This window comes from Pyxicephalus adspersus, chromosome 5, assembly GCF_032062135.1.
Source record: "Pyxicephalus adspersus chromosome 5, UCB_Pads_2.0, whole genome shotgun sequence".
Lineage (NCBI taxonomy): Eukaryota > Metazoa > Chordata > Amphibia > Anura > Pyxicephalidae > Pyxicephalus > Pyxicephalus adspersus.
In genome coordinates this window covers 64645306-64666378 of record NC_092862.1, presented here as the reverse complement: position 1 = coordinate 64666378, position 21073 = coordinate 64645306, and the positions used below count along the sequence as shown (strand labels likewise).

Sequence of the window (21073 nt, the reverse complement as noted above, 5' to 3'; positions counted from 1 at the left end):
AAGTTACTAGCTTTTCTTCAAGAACCTTGGTATTTGCCATCTAGCAATTACTTCTGCTACCTGCAAATCAGACATTACCTGCAGTCACTTCTCAAAAATTAGTTCACTGGGCTTTTGCGCATTTTATCTTTAAAATCTGGTCGTCTCCCTAATCTCCCTCTTTAGGGCTCCTTATTCCCCTTATTGGGTAAAAAAGCTTTAGGGCTCCTTATTCCCCTTATTGGGTAAAAAAAAAAAAAAAAAAAAAAAAAAAACAAATACTGCAGAAATGAGGAATAAAGTAAGTTTTACTCCTAATATATAATCCTCTAGACCAGTGGTCGCCAAACTTTTAGGTCCTGCGCCACTAAACCACTAAAATGACCAGCTCGGAATCGCGCATGCCCCCCATAGTGACATCATGATGCCATAACACCACCCACTCTCCTATCGCAGGTCTGAGCCTGCAATGGGAGAGTGGGCAAGTTGTGTCCAGACACAGCCCGCCCACTTCACTGAGCCTGGAATTTGTATGGGGGACATGGTCCGCGCCTCCGCTGGTGCGGCCAGAGCCACAGACCACCAAAATTTTTTCGAGACCACCGGTTGTGGAACGCTGATCTAGACGAAGGTATTTTTTTTCCCACTCATTCAGTGAGAAACGGGACCCATTGCAATTGTACAAAATATTTTTTTGGAGTTAAGTTTTAGAAATGAGTTTGTTTTTAGTGAAATTTTTAAAACAATTTTAAAATCATCTAAATCAACATCACAAGTGCAAACAAGTGTGCTGTTTGAGACATTGCCCCTGATTCATCAATAAAATCCGCGCTCGCTGGAAGCGCGAAAGTACGCGCGTCCAGCGAGCGCGGTTTACCGCGGTCCGGACTCGAGTGTGCTCATACACTCGCCTCCTCACTGCCAGCCGGATTCCTGCCTTCATAATAATGAGCATGCTTGATGAATCAGGGGCATTGCCCTAATATAACACAATGCTGTCTAAGAATACTCCAAATAGGTAAGGAAAGCTTTGTGTTAACTATGACAAACTAAAAACTGCATGAACTAGATTTGCACAATGCAAAGCTGACTGCTTACAGTGGACAACTATGTTAGTATACATTTAGTATATTTATAATTCTTGCATAGTCTAGGTACATTTTTTGCTTCCATGTGCTAGGCATTGGTTTCAGAAATAACTCCTCTGCTTGATTCATATAACTGGCAAAAACTGCAAATATGCTGCCAGTTTAAATGCCGCTTTTTCCAGCCAGAAAAAAAGATGGAAGCATTTAGTCATCAATTCATGCTACCAAAATTAATATAAAATATGGAGTAAAACCAACTTGATGCAAATGCTAAACCACTTCTCTAAAATATGCCTATTCGTCATGCCACTGGTTATCATAAGCTGAAAAATTGTCACTTTCAGTGCTTTGCTTGCTTTTCCCTAAGTGCACATTGTTTATGAAAGTTGATTCCATATGTTTTATTGTTTTGGAAGTCAAATTGTTAGGAAATAATTTTCAATAAAAATGTATTGAAACAGAAAACAACCAGTGTACAGGGCCAACATGACAGTTGTTGCACTGTCCACTCTCTGTTCTTGCAATGCGTTAAAGCGTGACTAAATAATTTTAGCAAACTGCCTTATCACCTTACTGGTTTCAGTCTTCAGCCATCTTTATTGTAGCATGAATAGTGAGGATTTCTGGTGCTACCACTAGAAAGCTACCTAGGAAGTTAATCTTTTTCAGCAAATTAAGTACAAAGACAAGGAATACTGAATACACATATTGTGGATGTACAAGTGGATTTGTGTAAACAGTCCAGTCTGTGCCCTTGTGATCATCTTGTGTTCTCCTTCCCATACTTGTTCAGGTGGGAATGACCTGATAAGAAGAAAGTTATGCTTGTTATGCCCCAACATGTCATGAGAAAGAAAGCAGCTAGTACTATATAAAATATAATATCCTAAGCATTAGTGTATGCTTTTTTACAGTATCATGTAACAATGATATTTGACCAAAATGAGCTACCAATGGTGATGTCACAATCTGATTGGTTGAGATGTAAAATTGTTAAATACAGATATCATAGAATTGAATACTGAGGATGCCATTTTCTGGATATGAGTAAAGAAATGTCTGCTTTCTCCTTGCCTGACTCTTCTCAGTTAGAGAATATTTAAATGGGCATTCTGTGGGAACTGTGGCTGCTTGGGACCATTTAATGCATCCAATAAAAATGGGTAATACATGTTAATTAAACAGCATTAAGAGTGTTTTGTGTCATTCTTTACCTGTGTTCATTCTTTATTCCTAGACTTTGCTGGACATACAATAGTAAGTATTAGTTAAAAAAAGAATAATATTACAGATTTTATTTCTCTTGTATGTTGTCTTTATTTTAAGGGCTTAACTCCTGACCTACAGACCCATGTTGTGGGGATGAATTCCTTCTTCACTAACATTGGCTCTTGCCATTGTTGGGGGTAGGAAGGAGCCTGATTTTGACAAAGGAAGAGGGCTGCATTTTGCCCCTTTCCTTTTTGTCAAACCAGGAGACCAGAGGACCTTTTATGGACAGGAAAGGGGACACACACATTTCCTATCCAAGAAGGTCACAGGTCCAAGAAAGGGCTAGTGTGGGTGAGGGCATGATGTTTTTTTAAGTTAGACTAAAAATGTTTTAATAGTAAATTCCAGATAATTTAAAACAGATATTTACAGGTAAATCTATAAATATTTGGACTCTGACACAGTTTGAAGTTGAAGAGGAGACTTTTGGCTTTAATTTACTGGGTTGAACAACAATATTGTATAAAAATCCATTCAATTTTACACAATACCCTCATTTCAGGAGCCTAAATTTGACTGGAAAATAATGAAGTTGAAAAAAAAACATGTTTGTTTTGAATACATTGTTGAAAATCCTTTGCAGGCAATGACTGCAATGGCGCTTCCTCCTTTGTAATACAGGTAGTCCCCGGGTTGAGGACATCCGACATATGGACGACGCCTAGATACAAACCGGCTTCCCTGCTCCCTCATGTGGAGGATGGAGGCTTGGAGAAGGGAGGGGCAGTTTGCATGATTTGCAGAAGAAATCTTTTGCTAAACACAGCTGAGACTTAGCTCTTCTGCAAGCTCCTGTAACTCTTTAATGACCAAGACAAACTCTGCAGTTGTTTATTTTTGCATATCAAAGCACAGCTTGCTTCAGAAGTTAATGAATGTCTAGACTCCATAAAGTTTTTTCTTTTGCTTTGTTTGTGATTAGCTCACAGTGAGGATTTTATACAGTAACTGACAACACACTGCCTCATAATATGTTGAGACAAACATCTGTCCTAACTGCGTTTATTAAAATTATGTACCTGTTCCGAGTTACATACAAATTCAACTTAAGGCCAAACCTTGGTCTTCAGCAAGTGAAATGCATGCTTGATTGGATTGAGATCAGGTGACTGTCCAGGCACAGGGTGCTCAACCTACGGCCCACAGAGCTGCCAGATCCAGCTCTCCGCTCATTCCAACTCTGCTCGTTGTCTTGAAGGGGTTTGGGCGCGAACATCTCCTATGTTCCTCTATGAGATTGTGCTGCCAGGAGAGGGAGAGTGAGAGTGGGCGTGTACTATAGACCTGCCAATCATCTGTGGCTGTTCCCCGCCCACCTTGTACTGTGAGATAATTCCAACAGCAGCATGAGACTGTGTCTGTGTCTGTGCCGCTGTCATTATCCCCATGTATAGACCATCATATCTCCTACACAGGGTGTCATAGAATAGAATAGATGTGATATTTTCAGGATGAACGGGGGACCCTGAGAGCTAAATTTATCTAAACAGCTAAATTTCAGTCTCCTAAACATAACGAGTTGCCAGATATGAGGTTACAGACATTAAATCCTAATAACAAGCAGGGGTATTTTCACATTAGGTGGGCTATTTCAAGACCTTGGTCCCCAAATTGAGTTTGCATGTTAAGGACCTCCAGGTCCCACTTCTATGGCAACGATTATTAGGGTACTGTCAATTCGCTCTGTGATGTGGTGCCCCAAATTTATACTTGCTCAAAACTTGCACATAACTTCAAGACTGCATTCAGACTGGCATTGAGGTTGTGGTGCGGTTACTCTATCCTCATGCCATGGAACCCTGCTTAGGGGACGATGCTCTGTACCGTTCACTGCCGCCTGCAGTCAAATCTGCGGACTGAGTGGCTGGTGGGGTGCCTGTTATACATAACTGACCACTTACCTTCAGTGACCCTCAATTTCTCTGGAACAGAGGAATGTTGGCAACTGGAAATGTGTGATCCAGTAGGAAATGCCTTTTGTCCCCCCACCAATAAAATTTTATACCCATCATATCAGGCTACCTTGTCACACATAGCTATCACCTTACTCTCTATGAACCCCAATTTCTCTGTAGGAAAAAGAAAATGTAACTGTAAGCGAGGGACTCTTATGGCTAACTCCCCCTAAAATTTCATCACTACGGCACCTGTCATACCATGCTACCCTGTCACACATAGCTAGCCACTTACCTTCTGTGAACCCTAATTTCTCAGAAATGGGGAAGATATAATAGCAAGAACATGTACCCATTGGCTATCTGTCACATGAAATGCATTTCTCTGGAAGTATCAGTTCCAGAGATTTTGGGGTGCAAAGAAGGTTAGCGGTCCCCTATAACTGACAGGACATTGTATGGTGCAGTTTCTGCTCTGTGGTACAGGAATGGGGAGCAGGGAGAAATATATATCCGTCCAGCACTGTATGATAAATTTAATTTCCTTAATAAAAATGTTGCACTTATAAAATGAGCATCAAATGGTGAGTGCAGGAATTCTTGATTTATCATTGCTTTTATTTGGTACATGTACGTTACAGTAACTAGAAACATTTAATTTTAATACAATTTAATTTGCACTGTGGAACACGAGTTTTATCTCAATGACAACAGCTGCCCCTAGATGAAAAAAAGTTGGGCACCACTGGGCTAGACCATTGGACAATATTCAATTTCTTTACATTAACCTACCTAGCGGTTCATTTCCTTCCGGTTTTATATGTCTAAAAGTGGTACATTGTTTTTCATGAAAATTTATTTTACAGTAAAATATAATAGTATGAGTATAATAAAGTTTGAAACACAAAATCATTTAAAAAAAACAATAAATTGAATAAATTAAAAAATCTATATATTTAAAAAAAATAAATAAATGTTCTTGAAAACAATGTACTGCTTTTACACAAAAAAATCCAATGTATTGCATTCAATACAGTTATTTTGTATTGAATGCAATACAAATGGATTTTGAATTTCCCGCCCCACCCGGCCGGGACGTACACATGCACAAATGTCACCGGGAACTCCCCCGGTGACTCATCGGATACAGAAGCAGGAAGAAGACGGAGATCAGGGCGCTGGAGGGCGCGGGACCCCAGCGGATCAGGTAAGCGCTCTATTTACTAACCTTCCCTAGGTGTTCCAACCCCAAGAGTGACTCGGGGTTACCACTTGTAGCAACTTTTTTCTACCCTGAGTCACTCTCGGGGTTACCGCTAGGGAGGTTAATAAACTCCTGGGTTTCTTTCACTTAATGTTTTGGATCATCTTCCATCTGTATTGTACTCTACCGCCCAACCAACTTGACTGAATTAGAGCAAACAGTATGTCTCTGTACGTCTCAGAATTCATCCAGCTGTATCTGTCACATCATCAATAAACACTAGTGACCCAGTACCACTGGCAGCCATGCATGTCCAAGCCATCACACTGCCTCCACCATGTTTTACAGATGACTTAATATGCTTTGGATCATGATTTGTTCCAAGCTTTTGTGCATCGTTCTCCATCGTTCTGGTGGAGGTTGATCTTAGTTTCATCTGTCCAAAACATGCTATTCCAGAACTGTGCTGCCCTTTTTAGATTTTTTTTCTCTAGCCTTTCTATTCTTCTATTCTTGAGGCTTATAAGTGGTTTGCACCTGGCACTGAAAGCTTTTTAATTGCTTCCATGAAGTCTTTTCTTTATGGTGGACTTAGATATGTATATGCCCACCACCTGAAGAGTATTCTTCACTTGTCATGATGTTGTCTTCCATGGATGTCCAGGCCTTCTTGCATTGCTGAGTTCCCCAGTGCATTATTGCTTTCTCAGAATGTACCAAACTTTAGATTTTACCACTTCTAATATTCTTGCAATTTCACGGATTGGTTTTACTGTTTTCACAGCCTAAGGATGTTCTGTTTCACCTGCATTTACAGCTCTTTTGACCACATGTTATATGTTCACAACAAAATCTGAGTGCAAATTGCAAACAACACACTTGGAATCAACTCCAGACCTTTTTCTTTACCGAACTGATGATGAAATATGAAGGGTATATAGGTTTAGTGTCAATTTTCAAATTAACTTTGGTCCCGTTAAAAAGAGGATGGTACAAAATAAAGAGCTGGAATTCCAGACTCTTCCTCCAATTTGGATTTGAATACCCTCAAATTAAAATTTAGAGTCTACATTTTATGTCTATATTCATTATAAAACTTTAATTTGAATATGTTGCAGCAAACAGGTAAAATAATAAAACTTGTATGAGCGTCCACATATTCATGTACCTAATTGTAAATCTAGTTAGATCAGCTATCCAGCAAGAGAGCCAAGTACAAAAGTGAGCTTAGTAAAACAACAAAAGGAATTTAGGTGCAATTGGTAAGTCTGGCCTGCCAGGAAAGCAGTCATGTGCATATAAAGCCTGATCCTCCCCTTCACCCTCCCTTTCTGCCTAGCCTGACCTGCCCTTGCACTTGAGTTTCTTTCTGTTTAATCCAAACCCAGCTCCTGGCACCTATACTATTTACATCTAAACCCACATTTGCACCTGGCTGTCCAGCAAGAGAACCAGGTACAAGAGTGGGCCTGGCAAAACAGTAAAGGGTGCCAGGTGCAAGTGGTGGATCTGGTTTGTCAGCAGGGCAGTCAAGTGCACATGGACCCTGATCCTCAACTTGCACCTGTCTCCCCTTCCCCCTAGCCTGGTCTGCTCATACAACTGGCCTTTCTGTTTCACACAAATCTAACGTTTCCAGCTCCTGACTCCTGTGCTGGTTAGGCCTGAGCATTCGCTTTTTCCTGGCTATCCAGCCCAAGAGCCAAGTACAGGAGTGGGCTTGGCAAAACAGCAAAGGTAGGCAGATGTAAGTGGCGAATCTGGTCCTCCAGCGAGGTAGCCAAGTGCATAAGGATCCTACACCTCCACTTGTATTTGTCTCCTTTCTGGCTAGCCTGCCCACCACTTAGTCCCAGCGCCAAATCTTGCACCCGGCTAAGTTTCTGCCCTGCAACCACTAGGTATAACTACCTAAATCCAAAAATAGCTACAGTAAACTGGCAAACTAACCTTTCTCTTGCTGCCAAGGATCCATTTCTTGATTTGTGTTGGGGAAAAATGGCATACTAATTTTCCCATACCTTAGCCCTTCCTTATTTGAACTCATTTTTTTAAAGGTTAACTATTTTTTTGCAAGTGGTTTTAAGCATTTGTGGTAAGAATTTTTAAAAAACAGGTGCAAAACCACTAGTCTGAACATGGCCTAAAGCCCTGTACAGACATCTGATGGACATTAGAGGATTTTTGCTGGAAACAATATTTTGTGGTTTGCAGTGACAGATAAATGAACAATGTGCTATACACACAGAGCCTTTCCGTTGTATGGAGAGGGGAGGTGGTGGAACGAGTAGAACCCCACTGAGCTCTCCTCCATTTAAATACAAAACAGTTGTCTGGATTGGTTGTTCATCAATATATTGTGGCAAATTGATGACTGACATCAGGGGGCTTTTGTACAAGTGACAGATTTTCACCAAAACAAGCACAACCATTTGTCCAGGGTGACTATACCCTGCTGTGCGTACATATGTATTCTAAGTGCCTAACAGCATTAAACAGAGAATCCCTGCTTTTGTCTACATTCCCCATAACAATAGGGCTTTGTTATTAGAATCTATTAAGCACTAATAGTCAGTAAACAAGATCAGGCTTAACAGTATCGCAACTGTGACACTTCAGGTGACCTATGGCCCTCAATCCAAAGAATCAGCCTTTTGAGAAGGAAACACTTATAAGTAAAACAATACAATCGTAAGACTTCAGATTCTTGTATAAACCCAGACCTCACTGGTTTTCCTTAGGCTAGGTACACACGTGCTATGGTTCTCGTCCGATAATCCTCTCAGGGCCGATATCGGGCCAGAATCTTGCGTGTGTATATCGTCCAAACGACAGTCCTGGCAGATCCATGAGGAACATGGACAACGAATGGTCGTTGAAAAGGATCGAGAAAGATCCTTTCCAACGACAATTATTGCAAGTGTGTACATAGCCTTAGAAATCTGAAGATAACAAGTAGTTTGAAAAACAGGTGTCTGTTCAAGCAGAATTTCCAGAATTTTTTTTTCTTTATTGATTCATTGTAAACATTCTAACACAGTCTAATGTTCAGTCAATGCATATATATATATAGATTGTTAATACTGTATATTGTTATAAATTCTAAGGTCTCCCCTTACCCCTGAGGAAGCCCGGTTCGGGCGAAATGCGTCAGTCGGGACACCTTACGGCCATCGCTAACCAAGTATGATACTAAACTATATTGCTATTTTTTTGCTAAACTAGTTGTTATATGTTCCTAATCTTTTAAATTATGTTGTTGGAACAATAAAACTTTGTGTTTTTAAATTTAACTCGGTTGCCCTTCAAAAGCCTGGCTTTCCCTCCCTCCTCTTCCTCCCACAGATACACAAGCAGAATTTCCTAACATATTGTGAAATTTTCTAGCACATTATAGATTTACCACTTACTTTGCCCCATCGTGTTCTGCTTGTCTAAGGTTCTGCTTTCTTTGACCTTTGGGAGGTCAATAATGATGAAACTCTAATGAATGTGTGCTAAAGTTACATTACCCCCACACCTGGCTCCGCTCTACGTGTGAATGCCAAGGTCATACATGGTACTGTGAATCTGCCTCAAGAGTACAAAAAAATGGCAAAAACCAAATTTTTACCTCAAAGTACACTTTTTGCTGCCAATATCCAACCCATTCCCTACAAACCCCACTTCTAAGGTCTTGCTGTAGGTCTTAGGAATGCCATGAGGGGTACAGCCATGTTTTAGTATTTCTGTCAGAAGGGATCTGCACACCCCATCTACCCCTCATCCAATAGGGATGCCCTGCAGAGGCAGTGTGGGGGGAGCTGCATTATAATAGCCCCAGGCACAGCTGCCTTCTCCTCATGTGTCACTGGTCATTGGACAGACCGCTCGGGCTCAGAGGACAGACAAGGGGTGGTCGGTATCCTCAACAGGAAGTTCTAGGGCTCTCCCCACCATGGCGACCAGCCACAGCAATAGAGGCGAATACAGCGAGGAGGAGGTGAGTTTTCCTTTGTAATTACAGTTGAATTTTGATGTTTCTTTTTTCTAGTATAATAATGCCAGAGCCTAATGTACCAAACTAGCGAATAACTCGTCATGAAAGTGTCATGGTGTACAGTGAATGTGCGGGCTATGATGAGGTTCTGTCAGCACACAGCTATTGGGCTGATCCCCAGGCGGGAGCTGTCCTGGTGCTAGCCGGGAACTGCTCTGACCAGAAGTGTTCGGGTAAGTTTGGAGCGCTTTCCTGGGCAGGAGCCGGGTCCCCAGAACTTTACATGGGTGGCTCAGCGAGGATGGGCAGAGAAGGGGCAACACAGAAAGAACCCCGGACTCCGCACCTCAGTGCGGGGGAATGGTCGGGGTCGGGGGGGGGGGGGGGGTTCGAATGAGAAGGACAATGGGAGGGGGCAGTAGGAGGGGAGTAAAGCCGCGACTCCGAAGAAGAGAGGAAGGAGGGAGGGGTGTAATAATGGAGGTGGGCGGTTCGGTGCTTGGTGCTGAAGGATACACTGAAGAAGAGGATCCCTGAGCACGGAACGCGCTTTTACACCCTCCCTCCCCCTCTCCTATCTGCACTCGATTATAGATCCTGCGGATTGCCGGGGAGCCGCTGCCTGTATACACATCCCTCCACACACGGCTCGGTGTGCCCGACTGAGTGTGTGTGAGGCGGCTGCGCAGCTCCTGTGCGCACATACACACACCAGCAGCACACTGGCATTTCAGAGGAGGCCAGGCACACACAACTGGAAGAAAAGTACTCTGCTCAGCCGGGCAGCGGCTCCTACACCCCTGGCCCCCTCCAGCATGGCTTCAGAAGAACTCTATGAGGTACAGTAAGCTAGTGAAGCCCAGCCGGGCGGACAGCTTGCCAGGGGCGCTTGGGAGGAGGGTGGGGAAACCACTGACCCTTCCAGGCGGCACTTCTTCCCCTTTCCCCCTCCTCCTCCCCGGTGTCTCTCCCGGTAGTTGTGTTTGTGTGGAGTTGAACTCCTGTCCCTGCTTCCTCCCACCGGCTGCTGCACCTTCATCTTCCTCCTCCTCTTCCTCATATGTATACTCTGTAATAGCCCGTATGCTGCTCAGCACTCATCAGCAAGCAGTTTGCTGGACAGAAATCATGAACAGAGCCAAATGTTGGGCCGGCCTTCCTCCTGTGCAGCCCTGATGAGGAAGATGAGGGAGAGCTCTGAGCAGCCCTGACAGGGACTTTGCTGTACACACTGGGGGGTTTGTGGGAAAAGTGCTGGGAGAAGTGTTGCGGAGGGCAGACATGATAGAAGAAGACTTTTCTCTAACTCCTCTGCCAACATATGGGTGCTGGAGCCCACTGCAAGCTCAGACTGCCAGGAAAAGTCATCTTTGTAAATGTGCTGAGGCAGCAAGGCACGTAGCGTGTGGAGGGAGGGCAGACACGTGTGATTGGGTAGAGGGGGATGTAAGTATTGGGAAAGTCCTTACCTGTTATTACTCTACTCACTTCTATGATATACTTCTCTTTTTATATTGTCCCAGCTGCCCCTTCCACCATCTTCCCATTATAGGTCCTCCACAAAAACATCCCGACAGATTCGGCCCTGTGTTGGGAAAGTAACATTCTAAAACTAGACTCCGGGCCGGCAGCAATATCTGCAAATAATACACGTATCTGCTGGTTGGCCTACCCCGAAATAATCTGTGTTTATGTCCATTCATTTCTAGTATTGACTTTTCTCCTTAGGAGTGAAAGAAGAAGTGAACTCAAAAGTGCCCAAAACAAAAACATCCACTTACCTTCAATCCCACAGAGCAATCGATCGTTCCAGAGGTTTCTTCCATCGGGCCCCGTGTCATCCTGGTATCCATCTTTGGGCTGGCACCCTAGGTGTCGCTATCCTCTTTTCTTCCAGGTTCTTCTTCCTACGTCACCCAAAACAGGCATTAGATCGGGTGACGTAGTTTGGGAAAAAACTTGCCGATCTCACTGCGCATTTTTTTCCCCTTTTGATGAAAGGGATCCTGCGCACAAAAGGAGGACGCAGGAGCCTCTCGGCCTTGCATAAAAGGGTTGTCTACCCTTTGTCTATGTAAAGTGAAAATTCTGAGTTTAGGTGCGCTTTAGGTAATACATCTAGGACTTGTCCCTAACCTTCAGACTTTTGATTGGACAGTAAAAGTGGGAAGGGCAAACCCATCCTTCTGTCTCTGATCTCCTTTTCTGATGGCACAATCTTCGTTTAACACCAGAGAATGGCTACAAAACTACATGGCCCCTTGTTGGGGATCTCCCACTCAAAGCTCAAGATCTGCCGTACAAATTATTGCAAGAGGTAGCTGATACAATGTTAAATAGGCACACTTACATGGCTTGCTTTTAACATTTTATTTCTTAATGTATACCTTCAGGGATTGCTTTTCAATTTCAAGTTTTAAAGTTTAGTTTCACTTTTAGAACAGTGGGTTATTGGTTGGAATAATGTGTCACTTAGTAAAGTAGCCTCCTAAATTCCACTGAGGACTAAAGTTGCGTACACACTTGTAATAATTATTGTTGGAAACTAACGACTGATTGTCCGATAATCGTTGTCACAAAAAGTGCACAATGGCGCAGACGAGCGAGGATTGTCACTGGAAACGAACGACCACCCCGGCGGATCTGATTGAGCGAAGTTCCCTCACTATCTATTGTGTGTCCGGTCGTTCAGTGATCCTGGATTTTTCTGCAGTACACTTTCTCCTTTACATGTCACTTCCTCCATCATTCATAAGATTGTATCTAGTGTGTGTACAATATTAGTGGATTATATTTGAAGGATCATATCATTACAGCATGTACAAAATTGCACAATACGATCGTTCAAAATAATCCTGCATAATCGCTAGTCGTTTGTTTTCTAACAATAATTATTGCAAGTGTGTACCTAGCTTTAGTTGGAAGGAAATCTTTTTAGTAATATGGGTGTTGGGATGATAAAGTATTGAAGAGCTTTAAATTTAACAACATTAAACACCAGTGTACTATATTAACCATTTATTTAGGGTTTGATTTGGTATTGGTCATGCACCCTTTGTTCTGTGTCCATCAATATACTGAATATTGGATATTCTTAGATCAACTTGCTTACGGTTATTCACAACACCAGCCTATCTCTGTGTAGAATAATAAGATCAGCAATTTAAAGTGGATCTAAAGCTTTATTGGTATAAATAATATCTCTCTGGGCGATTGGTTGTACGTCTTGTTGTGAATGTTGTAAAGTCACTAAAGCAATTATTAGTAACTGGTAAAGTGCTGGAAATCAATGGGATTTTTTTTTAGACCTTTTAATTACTTATTTGAAAACTGAATTGAACCTAGACATTTTGTACAATCTATAAGTCTGCAGCCAACCCCAGGTTTTCTGTTCTCTTGCAGGGTATGGCTGTAGAATTCAACATATTACAGGTAATCTGATGGTGTCAGAACACCGGTTCTTTGGCTCTAAATATGTGCAGAACACAAATATTCTCGATCCAAAGCATCTGAACAAACAAGCCTGTTTAGTAGAATATTCTACATGTTGTACTGCACAGTTGAGTGCTTTGTGTTGGGCCATTGAGCTTTGTAGACACTGTGAAAACTGTGTTGTTTAATTTCACAGTTTCAGAAGCTTGCTTTATACGCTGTTCCAACAGTTAATCATAGAGTATGACTAAAGCCTTGCATAGACACTAGATTGTAATCCCCCAATACAATATTACCATTAGTACAGCATCCAATGATGTTTTTCGGGTCCTCTATACTAGATCACCAATGATCAATGTTGCTATCTTTTTTGCTGCATACAGCAGACCCTTCCCACTCTTCCTTCTCCATAGAAATAGTGGTTTTGGTAAAGTTCTAGTTTTTATACAGGTACAGGTATTTAGTGTTTGTACCCAGGTGGGGATATAAATACTTTAGTAATATAGTGTTCTCCCCAGCCCCTTTTTGCCTGGGCACACCATCCGGCTGTCTTTGGGTGGTTACTGAAGAGTTGGGTCACAATACAGGGGCTGCCTAACATTTCTTCCCACCCGGTTTAAAAAAAAATCTGGGTTTAACACTGTAATATATAATCTGCTGTTGCTAAACCTATTCTAAAGAATTAATAATTGTCCTAATGTAAAGCCGGTTGTTTTGGTCAATGTCAGAAACAAGCATGCAGATAAGCATGCATGTTGTCTATTAATTAGATGAAAAAAACAGACACCCTGTTAGCATCCTTTAAGACCATTGGCAGAGGACAACTGGCCAATGTACAGTTTTCTACAAGTTTTAACCAATTCTGGACTCAATTTGATATCCCTGTTGAGTGAGGAAGACTATTGTACAATGAACGCTCTTGATGAGTTGGCTTTTCAGTTAAATCAGGGTCTCCATAATTCATATGTTACATGTTTGATGATGCCCCCTTTACAGTATTTCAATCCTCAATTACCTAGTATAAAGCCATGCAGCATGTGACTGGCAACCTTGGGCTTACTTCACAAGTTGTGATTGATCTGATGCCACTCAATAAAAAGGATCAAGTATTCTGTTAAACCTACTACCTTTGTAAATGTGTTCAAATTCAAAATTGAATTTGTTCCCTGTGTGGTGGCCTTTCTTCAGGGGCTTTTTCTGGTCCATTGACTTTACAGATGCTTACCTTATTTGCATGTTTCAGTTTGTCCACTCTATCTTTGGTTCCTGAGTTTCATAGCCTGGTATAAGCACTTCCACATGTGGAGCTAAATTTTCAGTCTTTCAATAAGCATGCCCCTCAAGTCTTCACCAAAGTGCTCTTTAAATCTTGAAGAAGATTCTCTCTCTCGATCAAGAAACCACATGAGATTTACATTTTAGAATGTCTGGACAATCATCTCCTATCAGCCGATTCTCTTCTCTCCTTGAAGTCAAACTAATACTTGCCAACCACTCCTCAGAAAGAGTTTGTCTGGCTTCCAAACAACATAAAGCTTTCTCTGGCTCTTGATTACCTGTACCTGAAGAGAAAGGGGCCGGGGTACAAGTGTTCTTTCCACTAGATAAACTTTGTGCCAAGATAAACTTTGTACCCACTGATGATGATCAATACGGACCTGCATGCTCCAGTTCTTTCTTCAAGACAGTCCCTTGTGCTCTTAATTACACGCAAATTTGGGCTGAAGGGCCATGATCACGGATCTGCCGGCCTAAACTGCTTAGAAGGGCATTGTGGACACAGAAACTTTGGTCTCTCTAGTGAAATTGAACCATTTTCATGTTCCTGAACTCTGCCTATTCAAGATCTCCTACGTTGAACAGATCTTTTTCTACATGATCACTCTAAAGGGACTGTGTCATAATGGTGCCACAGTGGGATTCTCCTCATTCTTTCATCAAGGACAAAGAGTTCAGGTGCTGAGAAATAAATCCTTCTATTACTTGTTGGGTTGTAAATCACGCCTTAGTTTTATCTAATGTTTAAAGTTAGTATGCCAACTACGTAGTGGGCAGAGATTAGCTATGTGGAAGTTGAAGGCCTTCTTAGGCAGTGGGTACCAGTTGTGGACCATTTAGCATCCCTGCAATGAATACAAGGTTTTTGTTGACAAGACCAGTAAATCCCTGGATGTCTGTGACAGATACTTTGATGGTGCCATGGGACCAGTACATTCTAGTTCATGCCCTTCCACTTCAAGGTGCAGTGTTCTCCCCAGGCCCTTTTAGCTGGGCGCACCACCCGGCACATTTCAGTAACCACCCGGCTGTTTTTGGGTGGTTACTGATTAGTTGGGTCACAATACAGGGGCCACCACCTGCCTACAATTTCTTGCCACCCAGCTTAAAAAAAATTCTGGGTTGAGGACTGAAGGTGTCTTCCATTGGTTTCTGCAACCGTTTTTAACCGGCTTTAATTACAATCAAAAATCAGTTGTCAGCTGTAGCAGTTTTCTTTTGACATCCACTGGCCTCACATTTCTTGTCTGTACCTTCTTTCCAGGTGTTGTACATGCATTTCCACTGGTCAGTGCTCCAATGTTGCCATAGAACCTTAATTTTGTACTTTTTGTCTTGCAATTGCAGCTATCTTTTCATGGTGGGCTGTGGAGTGGTCAACTTTGTCTCACAAACCTTCCATTTTAGCCTTTCATAGAGATAAGGTAGTTATGTGTCCAAGACTATTTTTTTGCTTAAGGTTGCCTTGCCTTTTATCTTAGCTTGGAGATGTTTCTTTTTCCCATAACAGTTCATCAAAAAATGGCTCTATTTTCAAATCGGGAATGGATTCTTTCATGGCTTTGTTTCAGAAGGTTTCTACCTTCATAGTCTCCACTGGCTCATGTTGGAATAAGGTGGCTGCTTCCATGGATTTTGCAGGCCTTCTTTATGCTTTCACCTTCAAACACAATTTGTCTTCTTTTCCTGTCACTTCTTGTGCTTTTATAGCAGTCAGTATAGAGTGACATTTTTAAACCAGGCATCTGTCTCTCTTGTTTGTAAGGTAGTGTGTCCAACATTTCACAAGTTGTACAGTTAACGTTTTGTCTTTGAATACGTGTTTTGGTAGGAAAGTCTTACAGTTGGTAGTATGGCTTTTTTTGCCTGAAGTAGACGCTAATGTGACACCTCTGGAGAATCTTCTTGGGGATGTCTAAACATTCAGAGGTTTAGAAACTCACTTCTGTGTCCTTCAACACAGAAGAGCATCGAAGAGAAAATTTATCTGCATTCGTTTATAGACACACATCCCACCCCTCCGGTTTGTGTATGACCAATTTTGTTTTTACATTACTGACTTCAAATATCCACTCTGTTTTTCTAGTACAACTTTACACTGCCAAGATGCAGCCTGTTCATGAAAACACCAAGAGCAAGTCCCTGAAAATGTTCAAAACTGTTAGCTTTTCGTTAGCTTTTATTGTGGAGTCTTCCTATTTATTTATTTATTTGCCTCCAAAAAGGAAAGATGCATTGGCAAGTGGCAACTGTGATATTACTAAGTTTTTCTGTTGGTAATAAATATGTTAATCTTTTGGATTTTCTAAATCACTTTGAGGACTTTCAAGCTCCTGCACTTCATAGGTTTATCCATTGTAGTGATTTTATTTTACCAACTTAATAAATTTTGTGATCTGAATGATTGCTATCAAAATTCTTTTTGTTTCTGCAGATAACCACACTATTGGCATCATCCCATTTTAATTGAGTGTCAGTCTGGTTAATTTTGTAAATTGAAAATTCCTTAATAAACTGGTAATCTCAACTATTTACTACCTTTGCCACATTATAAATGGGTGCAATTTTCGCTGCCATTGCATCCATGGTTGAAATGATTGGGCTGTGTAGTGATCAGTATTTCTGAATTCACATACTCTCTGTGAGACCTCCAACCTTCCTCCTTTAGATGGCCTTCATAAATGGATAGATCTCTTAAAAGAGGAAGTAAACCCAAAAACGATCCTAAACAAAAAGAAAATACACTTTCTTTCAATCCTGCAGAGCACTCGATCGGTCCGGAGGTTTCTTCTATCGAGTCCCGCGTCGTCCCGGCATCCATCTTGGGGCCATATTCTTTCTGTTCTTCTGGCTTCTTCCTAGTCACTCGATGCAGGTGTGAGATCAGGTTACCTAGATAAGGGGGGGGGGGAAACTTGCCGATCTCACTGCACATGCCTAAATGGCGAAAAGAGCTCCTTCTGTGCACGCTCGAGATGTCCAGGCTATCGAGAATTAAGAGGCAGTGCTGCTCCCTTTGTTTTTTTTTTTTTTTTTTTTTTGAGTGTTGTCTACCCTTTTATGTGAAGTGCAAATTCTGAGTTTAGGTACGCTTTAAGTGATTAGAAGATAGATTCTATGTCTAATGATAGTTTAGTGGCTATCAAATGCGAGAAATGTTGAAAAATTTTTGTTTTCAACACAATGAAAAGATTAATGAAAAAACATATTGTTTGAAAATGGCCCTGTAGTAGGCAGCTTCACAAATTTGACATTGTACATTAGTAGTATAATACTAAAAAAAATCTAACTGCTTTAGGCTGTCTCTTCTGTGTCAGCGATCACCCACTGAGACTCTTCATGTATACATATATATTTACAGTACTCTCCCCAGCCCCTTTAACCAGGCTCACCATCCAGTCCTTTAGTAGCCAGAAGGCTAGCTGTCATCAGACAACTGCTCAGGCTAAGGTTTTGTAGGGAGCTGTCAGTGAGAGCCAGGGCAGCTTGACAGCACTCCTGGGAGGATGCGGAGGTCTATATTTTGTACCTTTTCCTCATTTTGTTTCCACTCTGTCTTACTCAAGCAGAGTTGACCATATGCATGTCAATGTAACCTTGTTTTACCTTCTAGCAGAGCTGGGCACATTAAATATTCAGTTCTAAAAACCATTAATAATTTGCCAATAATTGTCCACCCTTACTGGTTTTTGCAAGAAGGTTTAAATAGTTAACAAAGGAGATGGGAAAATGGGCCACACTAAGTAGGCATTAGAAAGTTGGAAGAAAGTATACTAAGGGGGGAAGGGGGGGGGGGGGGGTCGGAAAGCTGTCACAGTTATATGGGGCACAAACAGGGAACAACTTATTTTGGGTCACAGAGAATTGAAGGTGTTTATTGGTGTCATAAAAATCCTGTTTACACTTCTAAAAAAAAAAAGTAATCTGGCTTTGCCAATCATAAAGGGAGGTAGTTCTAACTGTTGAATTTGTGGAAAAGGATAAAAGAAGCTCATAGTTGCTTCTGGGGAGGACATCTGTTCTAAAATCTATATCCTTGGTATACTGGGGGGTCATATTTCACTATTTCACTAACTTTATTGAAGCTGTAAAGTAGACTACTTGTACCCTTTTTTTTTTCTTTCTTTCTATACAGCAGCTTCAAATGTAAATTTGTAGTAGTGAGCTAAGATGAACCCATATAAAAGGCAATTTGTTGTAACAGATCTGTCCTTTTTTAAACTACTTTTTTTTTTTAACTAGGTTGAAAGAATTGTTGACAAAAGGAAAAATAAAAAGGGTAAAACTGAATATTTGGTGCACTGGAAAGGATATGATAGTGGAGATGACACCTGGGAACCAGAGCAACATTTAGTGAACTGTGAACAATATATACATGAATTTAACAGGAGACACAATGAAAAGCCAAAAGACAGTAGCACAGTTACAAAATCAAACAGGACATCTCCAAATAATGCCAGAAAACAAATCTCCAGATCAACTAATAGCTCTATTTCAAGAACTTCTCCAAAATCCTTAACTCTTGCTAAGGACAGTGACTCAAGAAACACACCGCTTTCCACTAGTCCAAAATTGCGGAAAAGTCCTCAAGTAATTCCGGTAAGGAAAAACATGGACCTCTCTCGTTCATCTATTAAAATACTTGTACCTAAAAGTCCAATGAAAAATAGGAATTCGGTGGATGGATTTGAAAATGAGTCAGGGGAAAAGCATAATCACCTTGAGCAAGAACAGGATTCTGTTGCACCTGAAGTAACTGCTGAAAAACCAGTTGGTGCTTTATTGGGACCGGGTGCAGAAAGAGCCCGAATGGGGAGCAGGCCAAGGCTACCGTCACTAGTGCCACAAATTCAGCCTCCATTGACGGTTACAGCACCTTCTAGTTTAGCAGTAAATGGAAAAGGTAAGATGTATTATTTATTTATTGTACTCATTTTTTTTAACTTTTTTGAGTAGCATAAAGCTATCAAAAAACAATCCTGCAATGTTGTCCTGTGAGATTTCCAAAGGATGTTGTCAGCAGGAGGATGATTATAAATACGAGAGATTCCTTGATATGGGTTTTTTTTCGGTACACATTAGCAATTGAATTAAACACATTTATCACTATACTTTACATAAACCAACGGATCCCAATAACAATGTATACAAGTTGCATAGACTATCATTTTGTACGCATTTTAATTTATCACCGTTCTTAACACATTTTGCTCTTAGGCTTCATCAGAAGAACAGATTGGGGGGATTTTCATCAGCTTATTCAATGTTTTTTCTTGATCATGCACAAAGGACAAAGCAAGAATAAATTACTCTAAAGAACACAATAGATATGTCACAATCACCTGTATCAGTTATCAAGGAGTGATATTTGTGAGGAAAGGCACACCACTTATCAATACTCAATACCACTTCTCAGGGGGTCTGATTTTTATAAAAACAGGATCACCCCTTCTCCACCCTTGTCTTGGATTTTTCTCTCCTCCTTTCCTCACGTTTTTTAGACTTTTATGTAGCATTTATTATATTGGGCCTCACTAAAACGTGTAAGGCCCTCTTTAGGGTTAGTCTATTAAACCTAAAAAGAAGTAGAGCTATGTTTGTTGGCTGCATCTATGTATGAAATAGCAATTACATTTAAATAAAAAAATATATATTTTTATTTTCAATTTTGTAAAAAAAAATAAAATAAATGATGTCCTTAATATAAAAAGCCACCCATTTGTGTGATTTTTTTTTTTTTTTTTTTTTTTTAAGCTTGTTGCTTTGTGAACTGGAACTGATTGGGCTGTAATATTAGAACATGGCATCTGATATTCCCTCAAACATTCCCTGGCAGGAATAATTAATGCAATTGAAACACATGGACTTGGAAGATATCTACTGGGAATGTTTGAGGATATTTCAGATTCCCTTTTTTATAAAAAAAAAACTGTCTAATATTAGAGTGAGAACATTGTATAAAGTCTGGTAAAGTGTGTATTACAATTTCTTTCAAAAACTTCTTTGGCATTTTAGGAGTATATTTTACAGTGTATTAAACTTCATAAGTCTACATATCTGTCAACCACATTGAGGACTCGTTAACAATGGACATAATTGTAAGTGTTTTTCTGTGTATTCATACTCTATAATGTGAGTTTTCTTGCAGCCTGTTCATTGTGATTGGGCTCCCAATTTGTTCAGTGCAATATAAAAAAAGCACATGATCCTTTCTTTTTTGTAAAGCAGCTCGTAGTGTGCACTTTATGGTGCGCTGCATTTTAAGTTGTATTCTACTGTATGATGTGTTGGTAATGGCTAAACTTGTAAATGTCATTAGGACATGCATTTTATGTTAAAATAGAACATATGGTAATATCTTTCTTTAAAAACCTTTATATAAATCTGCCTACTGTTACCCTGATTGGCCGTGCTTAGATGTGTTGGTCTGTTTTTGCTTTGACTTGGGGTAAGCCATGTTTTTTGTCAAAGTGCAAACATTTCCTGACTAATAAGGGTAATAGAAGACATCTCGTTTTACCTACTCCAGGGCAACACTAAATGCGTAACTGGTTAACTTGAACTATGGGTCTTTGTTATTTGGTGCAGGTGTACACCTGTATCAAACAGTTGTGATATGCCAGGCAGTTAATTCGACTGTCAATGCTTCAAGTGATCTCTGACCTATGGCTTAAACTAATGATTTAAAGTACAGCCAAGTAAAGGGCCAATATAAGTATTTAAAGCCTGCACACTTGCAATAAAAATATGCAGTATGCCATTCAAAACTTGTTTTACTGGTGTAAGCTTTGGGCACTTCATTTAGAATTTTGAGGTTGAACTAATTTTAACCATTTCCACTTTCACACCCATATACCTCCTATAGCTCAGAGCTTCTTTGACATTTCTGCTATGGGCCTATTTATTCAGCAGTAACTTTCATTATGTAGTTGACAAGTCCTTGTCA

General features: G+C 40.7%; 1 protein-coding gene across 2 annotated transcripts in view; it reads left to right on the top strand.

The window, feature by feature from the left end:
* Nucleotides 1-9326: 9326 nt before the first annotated feature.
* Nucleotides 9327-21073, top strand: part of CDYL (chromodomain Y like) — a 29291-nt gene continuing 17544 nt past the window's right edge. Inside the window, exons 1-2 of one of the 2 annotated variants that reach the window (XM_072411762.1) lie at nucleotides 9327-9420; nucleotides 18370-19030. In XM_072411762.1, coding sequence (XP_072267863.1) covers nucleotides 9376-9420; nucleotides 18370-19030 — 706 coding nt within the window. In that variant the 5' untranslated portion in view covers nucleotides 9327-9375. Of the gene's footprint in view, nucleotides 9421-9904; nucleotides 10257-18369; nucleotides 19031-21073 lie in introns of those variants that run through there. The other variant, XM_072411763.1, reaches the window with a different exon arrangement.